General features: G+C 41.5%; 1 protein-coding gene across 3 annotated transcripts in view; it reads right to left on the bottom strand.

The window, feature by feature from the left end:
• RSU1 (Ras suppressor protein 1) overlaps nt 1-24,337 on the bottom strand; it is a 185,258-nt gene that overhangs the window by 104,869 nt on the left and 56,052 nt on the right. For all 3 annotated transcript variants that reach the window (XM_059184042.1, XM_059184041.1, XM_059184040.1), the window contains 2 exons: nt 23,050-23,132; nt 22,663-22,777 (listed from right to left, as the gene is read on the bottom strand). In XM_059184042.1, the coding sequence (XP_059040025.1) occupies nt 22,663-22,777; nt 23,050-23,132 (198 nt within the window). The remainder of the gene's footprint in view (nt 1-22,662; nt 22,778-23,049; nt 23,133-24,337) is intronic.

Raw genomic sequence — 24,337 nt, 5'->3', positions numbered from 1 at the left:
GTCTTCTGAATGAGATGGTTTTAAAGACATTTTGTGGTTGACATTTGAGTGATATTTCTGGACATGCCATCTCTGGTTGATTCCTCAGGTATGGAATATTAAGCTAGTATCCGGTAACTTGCTCCTCTCAGAGCAGCTAAAAGCAGGACATGGCTGCTGTCGAAATACATCATAAAACACTTCGACTTCAAAATAGTTCTGTGTTAAAAAAACTATTAGTCATAATACGAACATGCAGAATGAGAGAAGCAAGTATACAAACTTCATTTCTCCTCAATATGAGTAATGAAAATCAAGTCAGACACACACCTACACCCAGCATCGAACGCAGACTCAAATCCCAGTGGAATTAGGATCCTGAAGTCAACAGCTCCCATGCAGACCAGCCAGGTTATATGATTCTGGAGGACGGGAGGTAGGATCACCAAGAAGTGGGGTAAAAAGAAATGATGCGCACAAACGCAGCTGTATCAGGAAGCTCGTGTGTCCATTACTGTGTGTGACACAGAACAAGGGAACCCCAAATCTCTTCATGTCCCAATCCCCAGAACTTGCACATGTCAGCTTCTGTGGCAAAAAGGACTCTGCAGCTGTGATTAAGTTAAGGACTGGAAAATGGGAAGATGACCTGGGTGGGCCTGATATCACTGCAGTGGTCCCGCGAGGAGGGATGGGCGGCAGTCAGTGGGACGAGCACACACCAGAGAATGCAGCAAACACCAGAGGCTGAGAAAGGCAAGGAATCGGGATTCTCCCACTGAGCCTTTTCAAGGAACCAGCTTTGCTGACATGTGATTTTCGGTCCATGACATCGATTTCAGATGTCTGACCTCTAGAACCATAAAAGAATACACTGGTATTGCTTCAAGCCACTAAATTTGTGGCCGTCTGCCGTAGGGCCAACACGAAACGAATACTCTGTGAAAAAAATATCCCGGGCGCTTAACCACATTAGCTCTTACAGCTGTGCCTAACATCACCTTTTTCAAAATGCCTCAACAGACGAGTCATAAGAGGTCGACGAAAATAGTTGCCTCCCTGTCACACAAAGTGAGAGTAACAGAATACATTTTTCCCTTGACACAGAAAACTTGCCAATTAAATATGCCTTCATTCTTACAGAGGCTATAAAACAATATGAGCAACAGTATAAAAACAAATACGCTCTTCCTATCAAACCCAAGAAACGGGCATTCTTCCCTTAAACCTATCAACCTCCATGGCGCTCCCATTCTATCGGTGGTCTTCTGTGCGTGGTTGGAAGCTTCCGTCAAAAAGAAAGAACAACTATTGGCCAGTCCCAAGTTCCTGGCTACTCCAGCTGGGGAAGGGAGTGGAAGGGGGACAGGAAGGCTGAAAAACCAGCGGGAAACTGTCTATCAGCAATGCACTCACTGCTTTTTCCTACTCATCATGGCCAGGAAGGAATAAGAAGGAGACTGTGATGTCATCAGTACAAAGATACTATGACTTCAGGTTAGGTAGGGGTTTCTCAGACTTTTTCTGCAATACCATTTGTTTCCCTGTAGATGTCAAAGACACTTGCAAAAACAGCTTTGCATGGTGATCCTGGGCTCAGTCTCGTGACCCTGCCCTTACTTCTCTGCATGGTGATCCTAGGCTCAGTCTCGTGCCCTGCTTTGTGCAGTGGGACGTGAGCAAAAGTGAACCAAGCAGACACTTGGCAAGTGCTTGAGTGCCAGCGTCGCAGTCCTCACCCCTGTGAGCGTCACCATCCTCAGCCACTAACCCCTGCTGACCCGGATCCATGAGAAAGCCAAGTAAATACCAGCTGAGCCAATCTGGACCAAGAGAAGTGGGAGAAAACAAAACAGCTGTTATATCCCACTAGGTTTGGGGACAGTTTGTTGTGCAGCGAAAGCTAACTTGATACAGTTAATAAAGGTAACACAACAACACTGTAGAAATTTTGAAGAATTAAGAAAAAGAAACGAGTAGAAAAATAGAAATAACCCAGAGTGCCAATACACAAAGAAATTAGTCCAAAACTTTCTGATTAACTCATGTTAATGGAGCTATGTAAACACACTCTAGAAGCAGAATCACACTGTAAACTCACCTTACAGTGTGCTGTCAGCATTCCCCACGTCATTTTATATTCCATGATCTACCATAGTTCATTTAGCCCTTCTTTTATTGGACTTTATGGTGGTTTCAAAATTTTCACTTGTAACACTGCTGTAATTGTATAAACTTTTGACTGAATTCTGGATTATTTCTTGAGGACAGAGCCCCAGAAAGAAACATATGACAACAAAACATAGGGAGCTTCTACAGGGCCTGATACATAACAGCTAAAATGCAAGTCTGGGAGACCCCCCAAACTACCCAACAGCAATGTAGGAAAATGGTCATTTCACCAAACCATCAAACCCTCACCATCGCTCTGATGATTCTATTTTAAAGTCTCCGTTAGCTGATAAACTAAAAAATGGCAATATGATTTAACCTGCATTTCCCTGACTGCTAATAAGGGTGACTAGATTTTCATATGGTTGACCATCCATCGTTTCTTGTGAAACATGCGTTATTCTGATAATTTTTCTTACTGAGAGATGAAAAGTATGTGCCCTTCAATAACAGTTAAGTTGATAAGGTAAGTTCAGGGCAGAGATTTTTAAATGATTTATTTATTTGAGAGAGACAGAGAGAGAGAGGAAAAGTTCATGCAAGCAGAGTGAGGGGCAGAGGGAGAGAGCGAGTCTCCAGCAGATTCCCTGCTGAGCGCAGAGCCTAACGGGGGCTCAATCTCAGGACCCTGAGAACATGACCTGAGCCAAAATCGAGTCAGATGCCTAACTAACTGAGGCACTCAGGTGTGCCCTTTCTTTTTTTAAAGATTTACTTACTTTAGAGCAAGAGAGAGCAAACAAGTGCAGGGCAGAGATTTTTTTAACCCCAGGTCCAATATCAAGTATACACATTTTTTTTTGTAGATAGAAACTACAGCCTTCACCAGCTTCCTTAAGTAGTGCATGATCTCACAAACCCTGAGAACCAGCTGACCTAAATGGTGGGGAACAGCATAGGCAGGTTCCACTGTTGGGATGCTCAGAGCTGTCCAACCAGTCATAACCAAATGAAAGGCAACCAAGCTGTCCAACCAGAATACATAACCAAATAAAAGGCAAGAGAGGAGTTGTGATTAGTGATGAAGGAAGATACAGGAGGAGGTAAGAATGATGGCAACATAATATATTAAATGTGCATTTAGGTCAAGAAATTGAATAATTTAATAGATACCACTGCTCATCTCCACTTGCTACAGGCTGACCGACTGTCCTGTTATTGTTGAAGCCCTAACCAGCAATGCGATGGTATTTGGAAGTGAGGTCTTTGTCATAATTAGGTCACCTGGGCAGATCCCTCATGAAGGAGGTTAGTGCCCTTATCAGAAGAGACACAAGAGGGGCACCTGGTTGGTGCAGTGGGTTGAGGCCTCTGCCTTTGGCTCCGGTCATGATCTCAGGGTCCTGGGATCGAGCCCCGCATCGGACTCTCTGCTCGGCAGGGACCCTGCTTCCCCCTCTCTCTCTGCCTGCCTCCATGCCTACTTGTGATCTTGTGATCTCTCTCTGTCAAATAAATAAAATCTTTAAAAAAAAAAAAAAAAAGAAGAAGAAGAGACACGAGACAGAGATGACCTCTCTCTCTGCCATGTGAAGTCATGACAAAGAGGTGTCTTTCTACAAACAGAAGAAGGGCCTCACTGGAAACCAAATCTTCCAGCACCTTGACTGTGGACTTCTCAGCCTCCAGAACAGTGAGAAATTTCTGTTGTTTAAGCCCCTTAGTCTATGATATTTTTTTTTAGACCACGTGAAGCCACAGTGATGTCAATCTGGGCTGCAGTCCTACTGCAGTTACACTCTGTGTCCCAATCTAACAGGTCCTTAACTGTTCTTCAGGCTTCATTAAGGTACTGGCTCCACTAAAAGGGAAGCTTCAGGGCACCCTGGTGGCTCAGTGGGTTAAGCATCTGCTTTCCGCTCAGGTCATGATTCCAGGGTCCTTGGATGGAGCCCTGTATCTGGCTCCCTCCTCCGGCTCAGAACTTGCCTGCTTCTCTCCCTGCCTGCCATTCCCCCTGCTTGAACTCACTGGTTCTGCAAAATAAATGAAGAAAAGTTTTTAAAAAAGGGAACTGTATCATTCACAAGGCTTGGAAAGATATTAGAGAATATGTACTTGATAATTTTGATTCTTAAAAAAGGTATACCGAGCGAGCAAAAATTCTGTATTATTTATTAAAAGCATAAATGGAAAGAATAAACTTGATCTTCTGGTCGCTGTGCTAGGAACACGGTCAGCTGAAAAATATTCTCCACACGGTCAGCTGAAAAATATTCTCCACACTGTTGTAAAGTTGGGCAACTCACTTCTCTGCATTCTTTTCCAGCAAATTATAGCGATTGAAGTGCTTTGGATAGCAACTGCTTATCCTCTGGTCAACCGAAATGACCAAACAATGAACCTTTAGCGCCAACCATTGATCTTGCTAATTGCATCTGCCACTATATTTGCTTCTTTTGTTTCCAGTCAGTCCTCTTTTCCAACACTGTTCCAACTGTTAAATGGTCAGAACACACAAAGTGACAGATTTAGTGCTTCACTGGCAATTTATATAACTGACTGCAACGCTGCTGTTGTGGTGAACCATGATTTATTTGTCTCCCATTGCGGCACATAACCTTTAAATGCAAAGGGGAAAAAGCCAACACCTCCTTAAAGTTTATATATGACCATCTACCACTATATCCTATGAACTGCATTTGAAGATTTATTTATTTATTTATTTGACACAGAGAGATTACAAGTAGGCAGAGAGGCAGGCAGAGAGAGAGAGGAGGAAGCAGGCTCCCTGCCGAGCAGAGAGCCCGATGCGGGACTCGATCCCAGGACCCTGAGATCATGACCTGAGCCGAAGGCAGCGGCTTAACCCACTGAGCCACCCAGGCGCCCTATGAACTGCATTTGAAACAGAGCTGACCGCATGAGTGATGGGTTTCTTTCCTCTCTCTGCAGCTATAACTTTACGCACAATCCATTCATGGATCCTGGGCTCACTCAATGTTCTTCATTTGCATGTGACTCAGAGCAAGATCTGGGATATACAGAAATGATGCCAAAAGAGTTAGCTAACAGAACCTACAGTTGAAGGGTTAAAACAGGGAACACTTGGTGTGAGAATGCTACATTTAAGGGTCCATGGATGGATGTGGGGCATCTTAAAATTCCCTGAGTTACATGTAAAATTTCCTACGTGAAAATACACATTTTGGGGAGAGTAGCTCTATAGGTTTCACTGGTTTCTCAAAGGGGTCAGTGATTCTTGAAAAGATTAAAAATGATGGCTTAAGGGAACTTGACCTATCCTTGCAAAATAAAAGGCATTAAAGGCAGGGTGCCTGGGTGGCTCAGCTGGTTAATCTCTGGACTCTTGACTGCAGCTCGGGTCATGATCTCAGGGTCATGAGATCAAGCCCGGCACTGGGCTCTGTACTGGGCATGGGGCCTGCTTAGAGTCTCTCTCCCTTTCTCCTGCTGCCCTTCTTCCCCTCTGGAAAAAAAAAACAGAAAAACAAAAAAACACCTCTGAAGAAATAATATAAAAAAATTAAAATAAACAGGGATTAAAGGCATGTGAAAAATGAAACATCGAAGGACATCAAGTTTTACACCAAGGTGATAAATAAAGAGATGAGAGAAATGATTGGTGCTATGGGCCAAACTGTTTCTTCTCCCCTAAAAAGCATGAAGTCTTAACTCCCTGTCCTCAGAATGATACTGTAATTCAAGACAAGGTCTTTACAGATGTGATCTGGCAAAAATGAAGTCATTAGGGTGGGCCCTACTCCAATATGGCAGCGTCCTTATAGGAAGAGGAAATCCGAACATAGACAGGAACCACCATGAGGACACAGAGAGAAGGCAGCCATCTATTAGCTGAGGAGAGCGGTGTGGAACAGATCCTTCCCATACAGCCCTCAGAAGGAACCAGTTCGGCTAATAACAAGATCCAGAACCTCCAGCTTCCACAAGTGGGAGAAAATAAATTTGTGTTGTTGAAGCTAGTGCCACACCGTGGCACTTTTTATGGCACCCTTCACAAATTTAACACTCTTAACTCTAACACTGGGTTAAGAGTTGATTCAAAAAGCAGTTAGGACCAGGGCACCGGGCTCGCTCCACAGAGCATATGACTCTTGATCTCAGGGTCATGAGTCTAAGCCCCATATTGGGTACAGAGTGTACTTAATTAATAACAATAAATAAGTAAATAAATAAGCAAGCAAGCAGTTAAGACCGAGAGATTATTCTGGGGGTTAAAAACAGGGTGATACCAGAAATGAAAGAGGAAATGGTCTTGACACTTGTACATACTATGGAAGATGATAACCGCAATGGTTCCTTGTCTGCTACAGCACCCAGCCAACGACTGCAACATTGAGAGGATAAACTGAGTAAAAATAACTTCTTGAGACTGTGTAAACAGGCTAGGAAGAGGCAGAAAAACAATTATATTCCATCTGTTCACACTGAAAATTATCAAAAATTAATCCAGACTTCTGCTGCTAGCCATGATAAAGTAACTGGGAAAAAACGTGTAATGTAACTGCTTCTAGACATTGGGCAAGAAGAAGTACCAGACTCCTCCCTGAGGAAAGGGAAATAAGTGTGCAGGACCATATGATCACCCCTGGAAGCATTTCCAGACTGTCATGCAGGAAGCGGGAGATCAAACACGGTGGCACTGCTGAGTGAAAGGAAATCAGAGTTTGAGGCTACTAAGGTAGGAGGAATTGGTAGGGCAGAATAGTAGAAACAAAGAAGCCAGAAGAAAAAGAGCTCCAGATGACTGCACAGGGATTCCTGTAAGTCCTTTGGCTGAATAGTAAGTGCAACGTCCAGGGCAAAGCTCTTCAAGGCTAAAAAAGAAAAAAGAAAAGAAAAGAAAAATAAAATAACAAGGGAAAAACTACAGAGGAGATAAAGCCAAACAATTACTGGAGTGTGTACAGAGCTAGGAAATATTCATTCCCAGATCAGCTAGGGAAGAGGAACCTCACTGAACACCCTGGTCATTCAACAGAGATCCCAAAGGCCTTAGGAAAGGACTAATCAAGCCCAGAAATAACCTCTAGTCTGGACCAACCCTAACTAAGGCTGAAAGGAGGACTGGGAAAAAAATCAAGCTGGTCACAAAGAAATTAACTGCTTCCCTAAATGAAACTCAACAGCCTACAAAAGGAGACAATAATAGCCACACATTCAAAAATATATATTCGTATCTACTACATTATAATAGAAAAATACTAGATATGCAGAGAAATAGGAAAAGGTGATCTATAAATAAAAGAAGAATCAGTTAACAGAAACAGATTAAGAAATTACATTAGACAAAAAAATGTTAGAACACTTACTTAAAATGTGTTCAAGAATTTAAAGGAAAACGTGAACATAATAAGGAAATAAACAGGAACTGTTTAATAGAGAAGCGGAATGAAAAGAAGAACGATATGAATATACTTGAACTGAAAGCTGTAAGATCTGAAATGAAAATTTCACTGACAGGCTTATCAGATTAGACAATGCAGAAAGATCAGTTAAGGTGAAAACATAGTAAAAACAAGCACAAAAACCAAAAACCAAAAAACAACCCACACAAACAAACAAAAAAACAACTAGCCAAACTGAAGCACAAAGAGGTGGACAGAGTTTACACAGAAACAAAGTTTTATGCAGTGCACTTGTGGAAGACATCAGGCAGTCTAATGTAAGTGTAATCTGACTTCCAGAAGAGGAAAGAGAAATGAGAGCTGCCTACTTAATAGGTAGTAAGTAAGTATATACAGAAATGGCTAAAATTGTTCTAATTTGATGATTAGAACATGTATCAAAAAATTTGATGTATCAAATATATCCCATATATCAAATAATTTCCAAAAAACCCTCAAAAAGTAGAAACAAAGGAAACCACAGGAAAGTAAATAATTAAACTGCTTAAAACCAATGATGAAGAGAAAATTTTAAGAGCAGTCGAGAAAAATAGACACATTACATAGAACACTGGTAAAAATGGCACCAAAAGAATGCAACATAGAAAACAATAGAACACTACACCCTTAGAGTGCTGAAAGGAAAAAACAGCACTGTCAATCTTAAATTTTATATTTAGAAAAAGATTCTTTAAAATGAAGGCAAAATAGAGATAATTCAGAAGAAGAAAGCTGAGAGAATTTGTGGCCAAGTGATACAACAAGAAATATAAAAGGAAATTCTTCAGGATGAAAGGAGCACCAGATGGAAGCTCAGATCTATATCAAGGGGCAAAAAGCACTAAAAATGGTTATGTCTGTCAGTAAATATTAAAGACTTTTTTCTTTTTTGTTAACTTATTTAAAAGACAGCTTACTTAAAAAAAAAAAAATTATAACACTGTCACTTGAGGTTTTAACATATCAACCAATTTGACCAGACATTTATAGAACACTAGAAGATACATAACATTTTCATGTATATATGGAAAAGTCATCAATTCAGACAATATGCCAGGCCATAAATCAAGTCTCTAAACTTCTAAAGAAGGGAAATCATACAGATTATGATTTGTGATCGTAATTAAATTACACATCAATAACAGAATGATTGCAAAATCTTCAAAAACAAATAATCTTGAAATGACCCACATGCCAGGGACAGCTGGTTAAGTATCCGACTCTTCGTTTTGGCTCAGGTCATGATCTCAGGGTCCTGAGACTGAGCCCTGCATCAGACTCCATGCTCAGTGTGGAGTCTGCTTGAAATTCTGTCCCTCTCCATGCCCCTCTCATGCACATGCTCTCTTTCTCTAAAATAAAAATAAATAAATGAACTCCTTTCAATAACCCACATGCCAAAGAAGAAATTACATGGGAATTGGAAAATATTTTTAAATGAACGACAGTTAAAACATACAAATGTGTGGGATGTAGCTCAAACAACAATTAGAGAGAAATACATTTCTATAGCCCTATAAATGCTAACACTAGGAAAGGAAAAGATTGAAAATCAACGATCTAAGCTTTCTCCTAAAGAAATTAGAAAAATCAGAGCAAATTATTCTCAAAGTGAGCAGAAGAAAAGCGAAATCAATGAAATACAAAACAATGAATAAAGGAATTCAATCAGCGACACCACCAGTTTTCTAAAAAGGGAAATAAAATTGATAAAGCCTAGGCAGGCCAATTAAAAGCGAAGGGGAAAAACACAAATTACTAGTCTCATAAATAAAAATGGGGATATCATCAGAGGTGCTACAGACCAACTTAGAAGAAACACAAAATTACCAATGCTTAAAGAAACAGAAAAACCTAATGAGCTTTCTCTCTATGGGAATGCTGAATTCATAATTCAAAACTTTTTCCACAAAGAAAACTCAAGTCCCATAAGGGTTTACTAATGAATTCTTTCAAACATTTAAAAATATCAGTTTTACAAATTGTATCAGAACAGGATATTTCTAATACAAAAACTGTACAAAGATACAGAAAGGTATCTCTACCTTTCTATAAGAAAGGTAGAGATCAATATCCCTCATGAACTAAAGTAGAAAAATTTTCCAAGAAAACATTAGCAAACCAAATCCAGAAATACATAAAAAGACAAAAAACAAAAACCATGATTATTCTGATAGATGCAGAGAGCATTAAACAAAATCTAACACCCTTTCATGATAAAATCATCCTACAAACAAGGAACAGAGGGCACTCCTATACCTGACAAAGGTCATCTAAACTAACTCACAGAAAACGTTCTTAATGGGGAAAGATTGGAAGCTTTCCAAGATCAGGAATAGGATAAAGATGTCTGCTCTTGTTACTTCTATTCAACACTGTTCTAGAGGTTGCAGTCAAAGCAATTAGGCAAGAAAATGAAATAAAAGGCATCTACATAGAAGGGAGGAAGTTTAACTGTTTGTAATTGCAGATGACATGACTTTGTATAGAGAAAATTCTAAAGAATCCACTAAAAATTAAAACTAATAAATGAGTTCACCATCATTAGAAGACACAAGGTCAATATAAAAATCAATTGTATTTTATATACTAGCAATAAACAACCGGAAAATAAGTTAAGAAAATAATTTTATTTACAATAGCACCAAAAAGAATAAAATGTTTAGGGAATTTAACAAAGGAAGTGTAAAGCATATACTCTGTAACTGACAAAATATTGTTGAAAGAAATTAAAGAGATCTAAGTAAATGAAAAGATATTTTGTGTTCATGGATCTCAAATTTGGTATAAGACAGCAAGACTCTCCAAAATACTCTACAGATTCAATGCAAGCCCCATTAGAAGACCAATTGGCTTCTTTGCAGTAACTGATAAGTTGCTCACAGAATTCATGTGGAAGGTCACGGGACTCAAAAAAGCCAAAATAATCTTGTAAAAGAACAACAAAGTTGGAACTAGTATGCCCAATTTCAGAACTTAATAAAAAGCAACAGTATTAAAGACAGTGTAGAACTTACATTGGATAGACGTATAGATCAATGAGACAGACCTGAGAGTCCAGAAATAAAATCACTTATCTATGGCCACATAATTGTTAATAAGGGTGCCAAGACCATTCAATGAGGAAAATACAGTCTTTTCAACAAATGGTGCTTAGGACAACTGGAAAGCAACATACAAAACAATGAAATTGAACCTTTATTGTACCACATACAAAAATTAAATGGATCTAAAGGGATCAAAATTCTAAACATAAGAGCCAAATATGCGGGAGAGAGGAGTACTGTGGAGTGACAGCTAATGGGTACAAAGCTTCTTTTTATGCTAATAAAAATGTTCTAAAACTATGATGATGGTTGTACAACCCTGAACATACTAAAAAAGCTGAATTGTGTGCTTCAAATGTGTGTATAATATGGTATGTAAACTTTATTTCAATAAAGCTTTCACTTAAAAAAAAAGATAATACAGTAATACCAAGTGGGCTTTAGTATAAAAATATGACGCTGATTAAACATGTGAACAATCAATGTAATCTGCCACACTGGCAAATAAAGGATATGTATTAGTTAACTACTGCTGTACAACACAGTACTCCAAACTTGGAACTTAACATAAATAACATTTGTTATCTTAACACTTTCTGAGGGTAGGAATCTGAGAGTGGCTTATCTGGGTAGTTCTGGATCAGGGTCTTTCAGGAAACAGTCAAGCGGCCAGTTTGGGGCTAGTCAATGACTGGGACTAAATGATCCACTTCCAAGTTCACTCAGTAAGATTGACTGCAATATGACAACTGGCTTTCCCTAAGAGCAAGAGAAAGACAGCAAGGGCAAGGGAGCATACCCAAGATGGAAGCCGCAGTGTCTTTCATAATTTAGTTTCACAAGTGACATGTTGTTATTTCTGTTGATTTCTATTGGTCACAGAGACCAAGAGGAGTAGACTGCACAAGGGTATGAATACCGGGATACAGAGATCATTAGGAGATACCCTGGAGGATGGCTACCAGAAGAGAAAAACCATGACTATTTCAAGAGAGGCAAAACAAAAACAAAAACACAAAACCTTTTTGGCAATATTTAACACCCTTTCATAAAAGCCTGAAGGAAGCTAGGATTAAAAGGAAACTTTCTCAACCTGATAAAAAAGTGTTTTCTAAAGACATATAACTAGGATCTATTTACAAATGAACAATAATACGTTCCTCCTAAAATCAAGATATTGATATTCCTTCTTACTGCTTCTATGCCACATTGTAGTGGAGGGCCTAGCCAGTGTAATAAGATAAGAAAAACAATAAAGAATAGTAATTGGAAAAAAAGAAATAGAATGGTCTTTTGGGGGAGAAAAGATGATTATGTATATAGAAAATCTTAGGAAATATGCCACAAAGTGGGGGGGGGGGGGAAAGCCAACAAAAACCCTACCAGACCCAGACTTATATGAAAATTAAGAAAAATCATAGGAACCAAGATTGATTTACACAAAGCCGTTGTATTTTTAAGTGCTAGCAATAATGAAAAATGAAATTTAAAAAATTTCCACTCACAATAGCATCAAAAATCTAAAATACTTAAGGATAAATTTAACAAAATATATGCAAGTAAAAACTATAACATTGCCAAGAGAAATTTTAAAAACCTAAACAAATGGAGAAATATATCATGTTCACAGATTGGAAGGCTCTATATTGTTAGATGCAAATTCTCTCCAAATTGATCTGTCACTTCAGTCAAATTCCAATCAAAACCCCAACAGGCTGATTCTAAAATGTATATACATGTACAAAGGACCCAGACTAGCCAAAACAATTTTGAAAAAAATAATTTGCACTATGTGATTTCAAGACTTCTTCCACAGCTACAGTCATCAAGACAACATGGTACTGCTCTTAGAGGTACAACGAGGGAACACAGTATACCTACATTTATAGAGTAAATCAGCATTTAACTAAGCACCAAAGCAATTTTTTTAGGAAAACAGTCTTTTCTACTCATGGTGCTAGAAACATTACTTGTACAGAAAAAAATTATATCACACACAAAATTTAATTTGAGCTGATCATAGATCCAAGCCTACACAAAAGCAGTGTTTTTCTTCCCTCCCCTCACCACCCACTGATACTTCCTAAGGGACTCGGTACTGCATAGGACACAACATTGGTGCTCAATAACTATTTGGTGAATCACAGAACTATGCATGAGAAAAACTACCTGCCATTGTAAAAAATATCAGGAAGGAACAAGTGAGTGGGGCAGTGAATGGTCAGGAAAGGGCTGAGAAAAAAATGTCACATGAAAAGATGGCTGAAGGGACCATCTCTCCATCTAGTCGGGAGACGACAATTCCAAGCAGAGAGCAAAGATCATGAAGACCTAAGAAGCAGACAATGAGAGTAGCCAGCGAGCGAGTGAGGGGCCGGAGCAGCACAAAAACATGGAGGCCAGATCATCTGGGGTCTCAGGGTTCAACAGGGTAGGTTAAAGAATTCTAATCCCAGAAGTGATGTAACTCACTGTGGGATTTCATGAAAGCACCTTGAGTGTTAAGTCAAGAATGAGACTGGATGGAGGGAGGAAGGAAGTGGAGACACCAGTTAGGACGCTCCTGCAGCAACCCAGGTGAGAGGAGGGGGCGGTACACTCCTCGCAGGATGGAAGTTCAAGTGTAACACTAGAGCTGTGGCGTTCTAGCAGATGTGGGTATGAGTTGTAATTTCAGTTGGCCATTTTCAACTGCCGGTTTCACTGTTTCCTTCAAAGATTCTGTTTATGAGGGGAGGGATCCTGTCTACTTCATTTAGTACTGTGCCCCAAACCCAAAACCTTACAGAAATCTGCAGTAACGAGCCAGAGGTCAGACTCTGACATGGTCCAGTAGATGGGGCTGTCCAAGGAAGAGAGCCCTTCTTTTTAGAACAAAAAATACCAAAGGCAACAGGGAGGGTACTGGGCTCTATTCAAATCACAAAACATGTTGATAATGAGCATGGGGATGTTCGCTAATATTAGAATGCATGTTCCTGCCTGAAAGTTTACAGAAATAGAAACAGCACCATCACACCCTCTCGGGCAGCAGGTGGGAAACTCACAGAATTCCTCGGTGGAAAATGGGAACAACTCAGAAAGGTCTAGATAAACATAACTATGCAAAGCAGATCCATGATGAGTTGTGTTAAGACACAGTTTCAGGGTCCACCACTCAATTTCTGGCATTGCCAGCATTAAGGACACCATCCTCCACTTCACCCCTATCCAGGCCTGGCCCCTCAAAACACACTCACACGTACGATACCCTTCAGGTCTAAGTTAGTATAACATGGCTTTTTTTTTTTTTTTTTTTTTTTTTTTTTAAGTACAGGAATAATATAATACCTAGGAGATGGCTTGGAGGGGAAACGCTATATAAACACAAGATATTATATAGGTATTCAGGTGATAAGAGCTGTAGTTACAGATATGCCTCAAATAAAAAAAATGAAATCTGGAATCTCTGTATCATCGCCCCCTCCCCCAGGGCAAGAATACATTTAGTGTCCTATTAAATCAAAGAATAGCCCACTGCAAACAGTGGCCTGCCTCACCAGCTGGAGTTAACACAGATTGATGTACATGTTCAATCACACTGAACCTGACAGTGGGCTTCCTGAAATTTATAACACAGAATGGAAACGTTTTATGTGTTGTAACTCCCCACCCCTTTTAAGGCAATAACTCACCAGGCAGAAATATAATTCGCTGAGGATTTTTAAAATCCACACTTAGAGCATTTTCTGGGGTTAAAAATTCACTGGAATAAAATATATAAAATGGAACTTGTTAAAAAATATCATGTAGGAGACTGACTGGAATCATTTTTGATTATCAACTAAGACCATGGGAATCAAAGAATAGGAAATATTTCTTGTGGAGTATGTCAAAAGAATATTAACACAGAAATAAAATGTAAGAGCATGTAATAGAATTCCAGCCCAAATGGAAAGTTTGGTAATGATTTTTCTAGTCCTGGCATTTTCTTTATTTTTCACAGAATAAAAATTAAAGTGTCTGTCTGGACTCACTCTAATCTGTCATCTAGCAATAAATGATTTAATTGTTTTGGTACTGATATATTTAAGGTTAGACTATTTAGAGGAATACTTTTTGGGGGGGTTCTTTAAGTTTCTTTAAAATTTTTTTTTTTTTAAATTTACAATGTGTCGTGAAATTTCAGGTGCACAGTATCGCCACCAGTGTGGCGGCCATCTGTCCCCACAAGACACGACTATAGTACCACGGACTGTATTCCCTCTCATCCCCATGACTGGAGGTTCCCTAACTGGAAGCCTGTATCTCCCACTCCTCTTCCCCCATTTTGCCCATCGCCACCCACCCCTCCCCTCTGGTAAACATCAGTCTATTCTGTGTAAATGATTCTGTTCATTTGTTTTTTTAGATTCCACCCGTGAGTGAAATCACAAGGTGTGTGTCTTTCTCAGTCTGACTTACTTCCCGTAGCATAATACTCCCAAGCTCTATCCCTCTTGTCACACATGGCACAATTTTATCCTTTGTATGGTTACAGGATACTCCCCCCGACCCCATACATACACACCACATCTTCTTTAGACAACGCTTATTTTTGAAGTCAAAAGATCTGAATTAAAAATCTGATTTTGGCAGGATCAAGCCATGTCAGTAATGTAGCTTTAATCAAGTCACAATCTCCCTAGACACCCTGGTTTTGCCACCTTTAAAATGTGGCCCAAGAACCTTCCTTGCCTGTATTACAGAACTGAGATTAAAGTCTATGAAACTATTTTGTAAGTTACATTTCATGTAAAAGCTGAGGTATTTATGTAATTCTACCTGGCCTAGAAGTCACTTTGAAAACATGTTTATATCAACTACCCAATTCAATTTTACAAGCAGCATACTTCGTAATTCCATAAAGTAAGGACTCATCTCTACTTTAGTAGAGCAGTCACTGCTCTACTAAACTGCCGTATCAAGACACGTGGCAACCATGTCACAGATGAACTATTATGTCTTCAGAGGTATGTGTCTTTGTGAGGATTTCATCCAGAGAGCCTTTCCCCCCTTATAAAATGCTATATTTTTATATTTTACTTTGTCCTAGAATGGACGTGAAGCAAAAGCAGCCAAGGGTTGAGTGAGTGGTGTGGCCAACTGAGCAACTGGCTCTTAGTTTAACCTCAGGTTGTGATCTCAGGGTTGTGAGACCGAGCCCTGCATTAGGCTCTGTGCTCAGCGTGGAGTCCGCTTGAAAGTCTCTCGTCCTCTCTCTAAAATAAATCAATCAATGTTTATAGCAGCAATGGCCACGATCGCCAAACTGTGGAAAGAACACTTAGGGTTAGGGTGCCCTTCAAGATGCCCTTCAACGGACGAATGGATAAGGAAGATGTGGCCCATATACATTATGGAGTATTATGTCTCCATCAGAAAGGATGAATACCCAACTTTTGTAGCAACATGGACGGGGCTGGAAGAGATTATGCTGAGTGAAATAAGTCAAGCAGAGAGAGTCAATTATCATATGGTTTCACTTCACATGCATAACAAATAGCATGGAGGACAAGGGGAGATGGAGAGAAGGGAGTTGAGGGAAATTGGGAAGGGAGGTGATCCATGAGGACTATGGACTCTGAAAAAGAATCTGAGGGTTTTGAAGGGGGGTGGTGGAAGGTTGGGGTACCAGGTGGTGGGTATTGGAGAGGGCACGGATTGCATGGAGCACTGGGTGTGATGCAAAAATAATGAATACTGTTACGCTGAAAAGAAATTTTAAAAAAAATCAGTCTTAACAACAACTACAAAAAGCAGCCAGTGGTCCTACCCTGGGTTAGCCTGGGGTAGTTATCACAGACTGTGGCAGGAGTTCGTCCCACCTTCCAATGTAATTTGTATAATTACAAGTTTATTGTTAAAATGGTGACCCCTGAACTAAATTGACGGCAGTGAAACCCTAACTTCCTGCCAGGCCTCTCACGCACCCGAGTGTTTGCCATGCGGACCTGCTCCCCTGGGCCTTCAGTCTCCGCTCCACACTCTGCCCTGCATGTGCCCCGACACACACACACACCTCCTGTGCTGCTTCTCGCCATCCACACAGGAAGCTGGAGCACAGCCATTCTTCTACCCACAGGATAAACCAACCCATCAATGTGCCTTGGAGACCTTGGCTTTCTGACCTTCTCAGTCATTCTTCCTCTCCGGGTGCTTCTCCCTGTCAAACAGGTGGGCGGGGGCAAAGGCCATGCTTCAGAAAACTGTCCCCCAGATAGTCAAAATTGTATAGGATAAAATTCACTCTGTGTGTGTGTGTGTGTGTGTGTGTGTGTGTAACACACACACCCCTGTGTACCTATGTTCACTAACCTAGGACTTACTGAGCAGTTGTACTTACTCCTGGCACAGGGCTAAGTTCTAGATGTGGACTGCTCTTGTCCTCAGAACAACACCAGGACAAGGGACTACTCCGAGCCTCACTCCACATGAGGTACAGAAGGCAGAATAAGTTGTCCAAAGCCACAGAGCACTCAACCCTTGCCTGGTGATGAAGACGTAAGCCTCTATGTTCTCCAGGACATGTTGTTTGTAAACCTCTGGTGAAGATAACTGGGAAGCAAATGAATAAAAATAACACAAAACATAATCAACAAAACACTTAAAATCTGGGCCTTGACTGACCCAAAAGAACACTGCATATTCCCTTCTTCCCTGTCTCCCTAAAGAAAGCATTTTTCTTTTGCTCCTCAATTTCCATAAATAAAAGGATTAAGAGGTATAACAAAAAGGATTTTTAGACTGGTATCTCCCCCTCTTTCTTAATTCTGTTCATTGTACAGAATTACAATTGCAGGAAAATTCTCAATTCCTGACATCACTTACTCTTTGAACAGAATGAGTATTTGTTTCCACTCTCCGCAAATAGGCTAGAAAGGATACATATGTTTCTCATATTTCTGAAATAAAAAATACCATTGATTCCTGGCATACGAAGCAGGATGCTATGCCAGCTAGCCCCAGGTGTACACAGCCCTGCACACATCCCTCTCACAGGCTGCTTACATCCTGTAGTTCAGTTCCAACATCTAAACCACTTTGCTTTGCTGCATGCCTAGCTGACCAAGGTCCTTCCCTTCTCTAAAGGCAGTTACCTGGGTGACAAATGCAGGGGAAAAGGTCCCAGGTCTGTCTAGAAGCCAAGAAGCCAGAAATGATTCCAGCAAGAGCAAGTCACTGAACCTTGGACAATTTAGCAGAGACCATGCAAAGACACAGAATTCACATCTTCAGCTCATAAGGCAACAGCTGTCTCATGCAGGAGAGCGAACGCAAAAGAGGGAGCGAGGACAGCTCAGGGAGCCGCCAGCTCCGACGTCAGCACGAAGCTGTCATCCACTCCAGCGAGCCGTCTGTTCGGAGGCCTGGTCCGGCCACGTGCCCTTCCGTCCTCCTAGCAATGCAGGCCTTTTCTCCACTCCACTCACGAATTCTATCACTAAATACAACTGGGTGAAACTTCACTTAGTCACATCAATGTTCCTTTGAAGAGATTGACTACTCGCTGCAAATATGGGTCCCAAAGAGATCTTGGGATTCAGACAGGCTCAGGAGAGGGTTTCAGCTGTATGTACCTCCCTCTTCCAACTCAACACCCCACTGTCCAGGTGCCTTTCTCAATGAGACATCCAAAAGGCATCTCAAATTCAGGATATCCACAACTCGACTCATGACCAGCCCCTCTCCTCCCCACGTGATTACACTGGGCTCACGTTGGGCATCTAAGATAATCTCTGCACCTTGAGATTCTAAATCGCATTGGTAAAGTCCTTTTGCTATGCGAGATCACAAATGCCCAGGTTCTGGTGGTTGGGACGAGGGCACCTTTGGGGGCCATTTTTCAGACTGTCACACCACCTCACTCAGAGCAAAAGCCCAAGTCCTTAACAATGCCCACAAGTTCCCATGTGATCTAGTCCCACTTCCTAACTGAGCTCATCTCTTCCAACGACCCCTCTCCTCACTGGGTTCCAGCCACGTGATTCATGCTGTTACTCTACACACGGCCATCTCAGGACCTTTGCACTTGCTGTTCCCTCGGCCAGGAAAGCTCTCTCCCTCATTTAAGACTCTACTCAAATGACACCAGCTTATGAGTGAGGCTTTCTCTGGGACTCTGTATGACAAAGTAGTATCATCCACCCCCACTGGGACACTCCCTTCCATGCTAATATTTTTCAAAGACCATTTATCATCTGATATGCTATCCATCCATCCACGCATCCATCCTCCCCCACAGCAGGATCACAGGGGTGTCTCCCTTCTCAAATCTCCAAGAAATAAGCATGAAGCTGGGACCCAATAAATAGTTGACGAATAAATGAATTTTACTTTACTGGAAAGTTCGTTCCTTGGACACAAGACCTAGTCTAACACAGAACTGAACAAATGTCTGAATGAATGAAAAAAAATGAATGGGGGAACGACAGAACCCAGTTTTGCATCTAATTTGCTATAGGTATATGGACCAACATCAAATCAAGGGTGTTACTGTTTAGGAATCAGACACAACAGATAAAGTAACTTATTCAGAGAGTCACAACAAAAGTAATATAATTACATAGAAAAAATTCCAGCCAAGCCCCTGACTTTATTGTGCTGTGTCCCTGAACATTTTAGACCTGACACATTTAAGCCATCTGGATTCCTGGTGCTTAGTTCAAATAGTCTTACCAATAAGGCTTCAAGTCGTTAAATTCCAAATTTATTTTTAAAGGAAATTTCGCAGAAATCCCAGAAGCACTAACTCCGCCTACTTTTGCCACATAAAATACGAACACACAGGGAAGAGCTCATTATCCGCACCTGAAGATGCTCCCAGGAGCCAACCTGCAGCCCAGGGATGCTCTAGGGACAGACAGAAGCCACTTCAGGTTCATCGGTCTCTAGTTAGTTGTCAGCCAGCCAGGGCAGCTCCGGAGGCTCACCATAGCCGTGGAGGACAAGTCAAACCAAAACATTCCTGCTGTGGCAGGACGGCCATGGGAGGGGGCAGTGCCTGGGCAGCGGAGTGGGGGGGTGGGGTGGGAGAGAGAACCGCAGGGACAATGCCATGCCTGGGAACGGCCTAGTTAGCTGAAGAGCACCTCTGTCACCCAGGGCATCTCTTCTGCACCTTGCAGTGTGATTATGGCCCCACTGCTGACACAGCAGCCCAGCTGGCCACACGACGGCCATGCTGGAGCAGCTCTTCTCCTGCTCGCCTGGGGAGGCCGGCCAGCACGGGCTTTAGTCACACTTGGAAACCGCTTTCTGGGAATCACTCTGCGGGCACGAATGGAAAGGAGAACACCACAGTGGCTAGGAATCCTGACCTGGAGAACAGGCCCGCGGGGTTCAAACCAAGCCTCTGTGACTTACTAGCTATGCCCCGATGGGTGCCCCTCAGCTCATCTCCTTACCTCTAAAAAGTCAGCTTACAATTACGGGAGATAGAGCAAGAAAAGCATTCACAGCGCCTTGGCACAAGAGGCTTTCATCTGTGCTGGCAATTAAAATAGCTATTATTATATTCCTGCGCAGTATATATTAGTCCTGATTCTTTAAAAAAAAAAAAAAAATCACCATTCAAAAATAAAGAATACATCTGCCTTCATCTTTAGTTTAGATTTGTAACAGCAACTCCCGGGGGCTTATCATTTGCTTCCAGCAAAGTATTTGCCCGTAATTAGGGAAAGCTGCCACCAGGCAGATGTCGAGATTAAGCCTGCCTACATGTGGTTTAAAAAAAAAAAGTCATTTAGTAATTTTCTCCTCAATTCTATTCTTGAATAAAAATATATATACTTATTATTGGAGTGCTCAACAGAAATGATAAATATGAGTAGAAGCCATATTTAAATAGGATAAGCAATGTGAGTTAAGATTTCAAAAGATTTAACTACATAGGTAAAGGTGGCCACCCAGGATTATTTTTCTAACAAACTATCATCTGATAGAAATCCCTGATTAATGCCCTACATTGCCTCTTTGCTTGGAAAATGGAATAGAACAATGACAAAATACACTTGAAGAAAAAAACAAAAAACAATTTCTCCTAGTCATAATAACCAAGGATGCACACCAGAAGCATGGAGTGAGCTTCTCCAAATTATGTAAGAATTAGTCTTGAGTGGCTCAGTCGGTCCAGCTCTTGATTTTGGCTGAGGCTGTGATCTCAGGGTCGTGAGATCAAGCCCCATGTTGGGCCCAGTGCTCGGCTTGGGATTCTCTCTCCTTCTCCCTCTACCCTTCTTCCTACACATGTGCTCTCTTCCTCAAATAAAATAAAATCTTTAAGAAAAAAAAATCAGTCTCAGCATGGAGATTTTGACTCAGTAGTTCAGGGAAGAAGCCAAAGTCCCCCAGTCATTATTAATGTTATCCTCTTGGGTTAGGAATCACTGTGCAAACTCTTTCTTTTGACAAGGAGTTTTTTGCTCTAAAAACTTTCGCAGAGAACTTTTCTTGATCCCTTAGCCTGCTCCTAAAGTAAGACACGTCCACTTGTCACTCCATGAAGAGAATGAGCTGAGCTACTTCTCGGCCCTTGAAATCAGTAAAAATTCCTTTAGACAATTCACAACAACAGAGCTGCTGAAGGAGATGGAGTAATGGGGGCTGAAACCTTATGGTGGTACCATGAAATCATGTGAATGCTTTTCCTCTAGACCAGCGCTGCCCCATGGAACATGCCAGCTGGCGGAAACGTTGTGTACCTGCGTTTTCCCACAGGGCAGCCACAAGCCACACGTGGTACTGAGTACCTAGAAGTGTGGCTTGTGGCTTTCCTCACTGGAAGCACTGCACCGGACAGATGTCAAACTCTGGCTGTGCATGGCCATCCCAGTGCCTCAGTGTCGGAAGCCCTCGTTTCATTAACCTGTCCAGTACTCGTTCCCCGAGTGCACACCTGCAGCGTGGCACGGGGCAGGCACGGGGACAGAGCGTGGAGCAGATACTAAACCCCACCCTCCCCTCATGGAGCTTGCATTCCAATTTTTAATAACTGGCCTCCTTCGTACCACCAGACTCATGTGAGGTACTTGCTCGAAGAACTCTGGGTTAAATGTGTTCTTTAAAATTAGGCTCTTTTAAGGGTGCCTGGGTGGCTCAGTGGGTTAAGCCTCTGCCTTTGGCTCAGGTGATGATCTCAGGTTCCTGGGATCGAGCCCTGAATAGGGCTTCCTGCTCAGAAGGGAGCCTGCTTCCCCCCCACCATCCTTTCTCTGCCTGCCTCTCTGCCTGCTTGTGATCTCTGTCTGTCAAATAAATAAGTAAATAAATAAATCTTAAACAAATAATAAATTAAATTAGGCTCTTTTGAAGCAGAAACACAAATATTCATAGTCCGAGGGACAATACAGTTCAGGGGACTGAAGAAGTCAGAGGACACAGAGTGTCTGCACGAGCACACGAGAGCTTTCTAGAAAGGCAGAACAGCCTCAGCCATGGGCTAACCCGTCTGAATGTTTTTTTCCGAGGGAGGTCCTAAGCCCACCCTGGCCGGGGTGACTGGGTAGACAGTGTTAAGAATCACCCACCCCAGGAGTAGGACCAGGGGAGTCCCAGCTGGAATGTATTTAACAATTTCCACTGGAGATGGAGTCAGTGGAGAACCACAGACACGACGAGCAAAGGTATTTCCACGCAGCTGTAACAAATACTTGAACTAGGCGGTACACGTTTTCAAGGGATTGTAATTAAAAATTAAGAGATGAAGAAAAGTAAGAACGGCAGTTTGATTAGAAAATTTTTAAAGATCACCAGCTAGCAAAGGAAGGACCCCAGGCAAGACCACTACTACTAACCTTGGGCTCTTCCCCCTCCCACCACGCAACACCGCGCAGGGGCTGAGTTGGCAGACCCCCCCCTCAGCAGTTTCTCGGGCCCTGAATGGAGCAGCGGGACACATCAACCGGTAATGGCTGCACCCCGGTCAAGGACAAGTGCTACTAGAAATGACCAGAAAGGGGCACCTCGGTGGAAGGTGCCTGACAGAAGGAGCAAGGGTTGTTCGTTCGGAATGGCTGCATTTGGATCACTGTAATCAATGAAACCCCGGAACTAAGATCATTCACCAGCAACCTTACCTAGTTCTGGGGGCAGAACGGTCAGGCGATTCCCCTGAATGTGGAGTTCCTTAAGCTGAGTAAGCTCCCCGATTTCTTTAGGCAGCGAGATCAGGTCGTTATCCCTAAGGCTGAGCTAAATACAAGAAAACAAGGAGTTGTCAAAACAGTGTTCACGTACAGACGCGCTCAACAGCAACTCTCGTCCTTCCCCGTGCCCTCTCTCCTCTGAAGGCTCAGTCCCTTCAATTTATTTACAAGTGTTTGCAGATGGATCAGATACAGCAGCAGGAGGAGTGGTTGATTCCCGCAAAACAAACTGTACTCCTGCTCAAATTGACTTGATTCCACTCCTACAAGGGCTGCAGAAGTGAATTGATTTTCTAAGAATTTAGATAAATTACTTACTATCTGCAACTTTGTGAGCTTCCCAATATCTGGCGGCAGGATTTCAAAATCGTTGTCACTTAGATAGAGTGCACGCAGGGTGGCTGCAAATTAAACAGCAATGTATAAACAGGGTGGCACGGAATCCAACCATTTGAGGTCTGATCAATACGAGGGAGTCAGCTTTGATTAATAACCCTGGCTCGGTGAAAAGCCTGTGACACACCTAGGGCTCACAATAATAAGAAGCAGGTCAAACTTAGATTTACTGGCTTATTGTGGGACTGGTGTGTTCAGGAAAACATCTATATCCAAGAGGACTGACGCAATTAACAACTCTGGGCACCAGCAATGTTTGGCACAGGGTTTCAAGACGCTTTCAAAAAAGATCGCAGTTTTTCTTCTATTATTTCTGATTCATATTTATGCTTTGCATCCGAAAGGTAACCAAGAAAACCAGTGTCACTTGTATCAATGCTGAGGGCAAAGGGGTTCAATCACTGAAATGCAACTCTGTTAAAAATAAATAACTAAAAGGCTTTCAGGTGAGGAAGACCATAACCCAGGTCACTGTTTCCATAATCAGACTAAGTATTATTAACTATTTCTCTAGCCTTAACAACAAAAATAAATGAAGAAAAAAGAGTGAACATGATGACAGGGAGTTTAAAACTACAGAAACCCTAACTCAGGTAGAATACTGGTGACCAGCAATTTGTTCACAATATTACACAGCGATAACATGACCCCCAAACTATGGAAGGAGAACATTCTAAGGCATCTTTTTGATCCCTAACCAAAAAGGAGACAATGAGCCGATGTCTGTTTTGTTTGCTTACAGGTATTAAATTACATTCTAATGTTTTAAAATTCGACAGAACTCTGTGTCAATATACACAACAACATCTCCTTTATGGCCCAAGAAAATATTTTAGAATTGGCTTCATGTGCTTGAGAAAGTCTGGGAATGAGAATATGCATAAGGTTATAAATGAAATTTTGGAGATGAGCTCAGAAAATTCAGAATTGCTGGATGCCATACGTGTCACTATTTGGAGAAGCAGAACACTCATTTAAGGAAAGCAAATCTTTCCTAAATATTTTGTGAGTTCTCAGAAAAAAATCAGTTTTTCCTCATTTTTTATGAGTATCTGCAGCAAGCAATTTGTTTGCATAGAATACAGGTAAAAAGATAAAGTGTGTTTATCTGTGACAAATGGTTTCTCCATGTTTAATTGCCTACTACACACAAAAGAGACTACATCTTTTTAAAACACTTACAACAAGAATCCTGCTTGGAAATGTCAAA

Source organism: Mustela lutreola, chromosome 8 (assembly GCF_030435805.1).
Source record: "Mustela lutreola isolate mMusLut2 chromosome 8, mMusLut2.pri, whole genome shotgun sequence".
NCBI lineage: Eukaryota > Metazoa > Chordata > Mammalia > Carnivora > Mustelidae > Mustela > Mustela lutreola.
The sequence above is the reverse complement of the archived record's forward strand: the minus strand, read 5'-3'. Positions and strand labels throughout refer to the sequence as shown.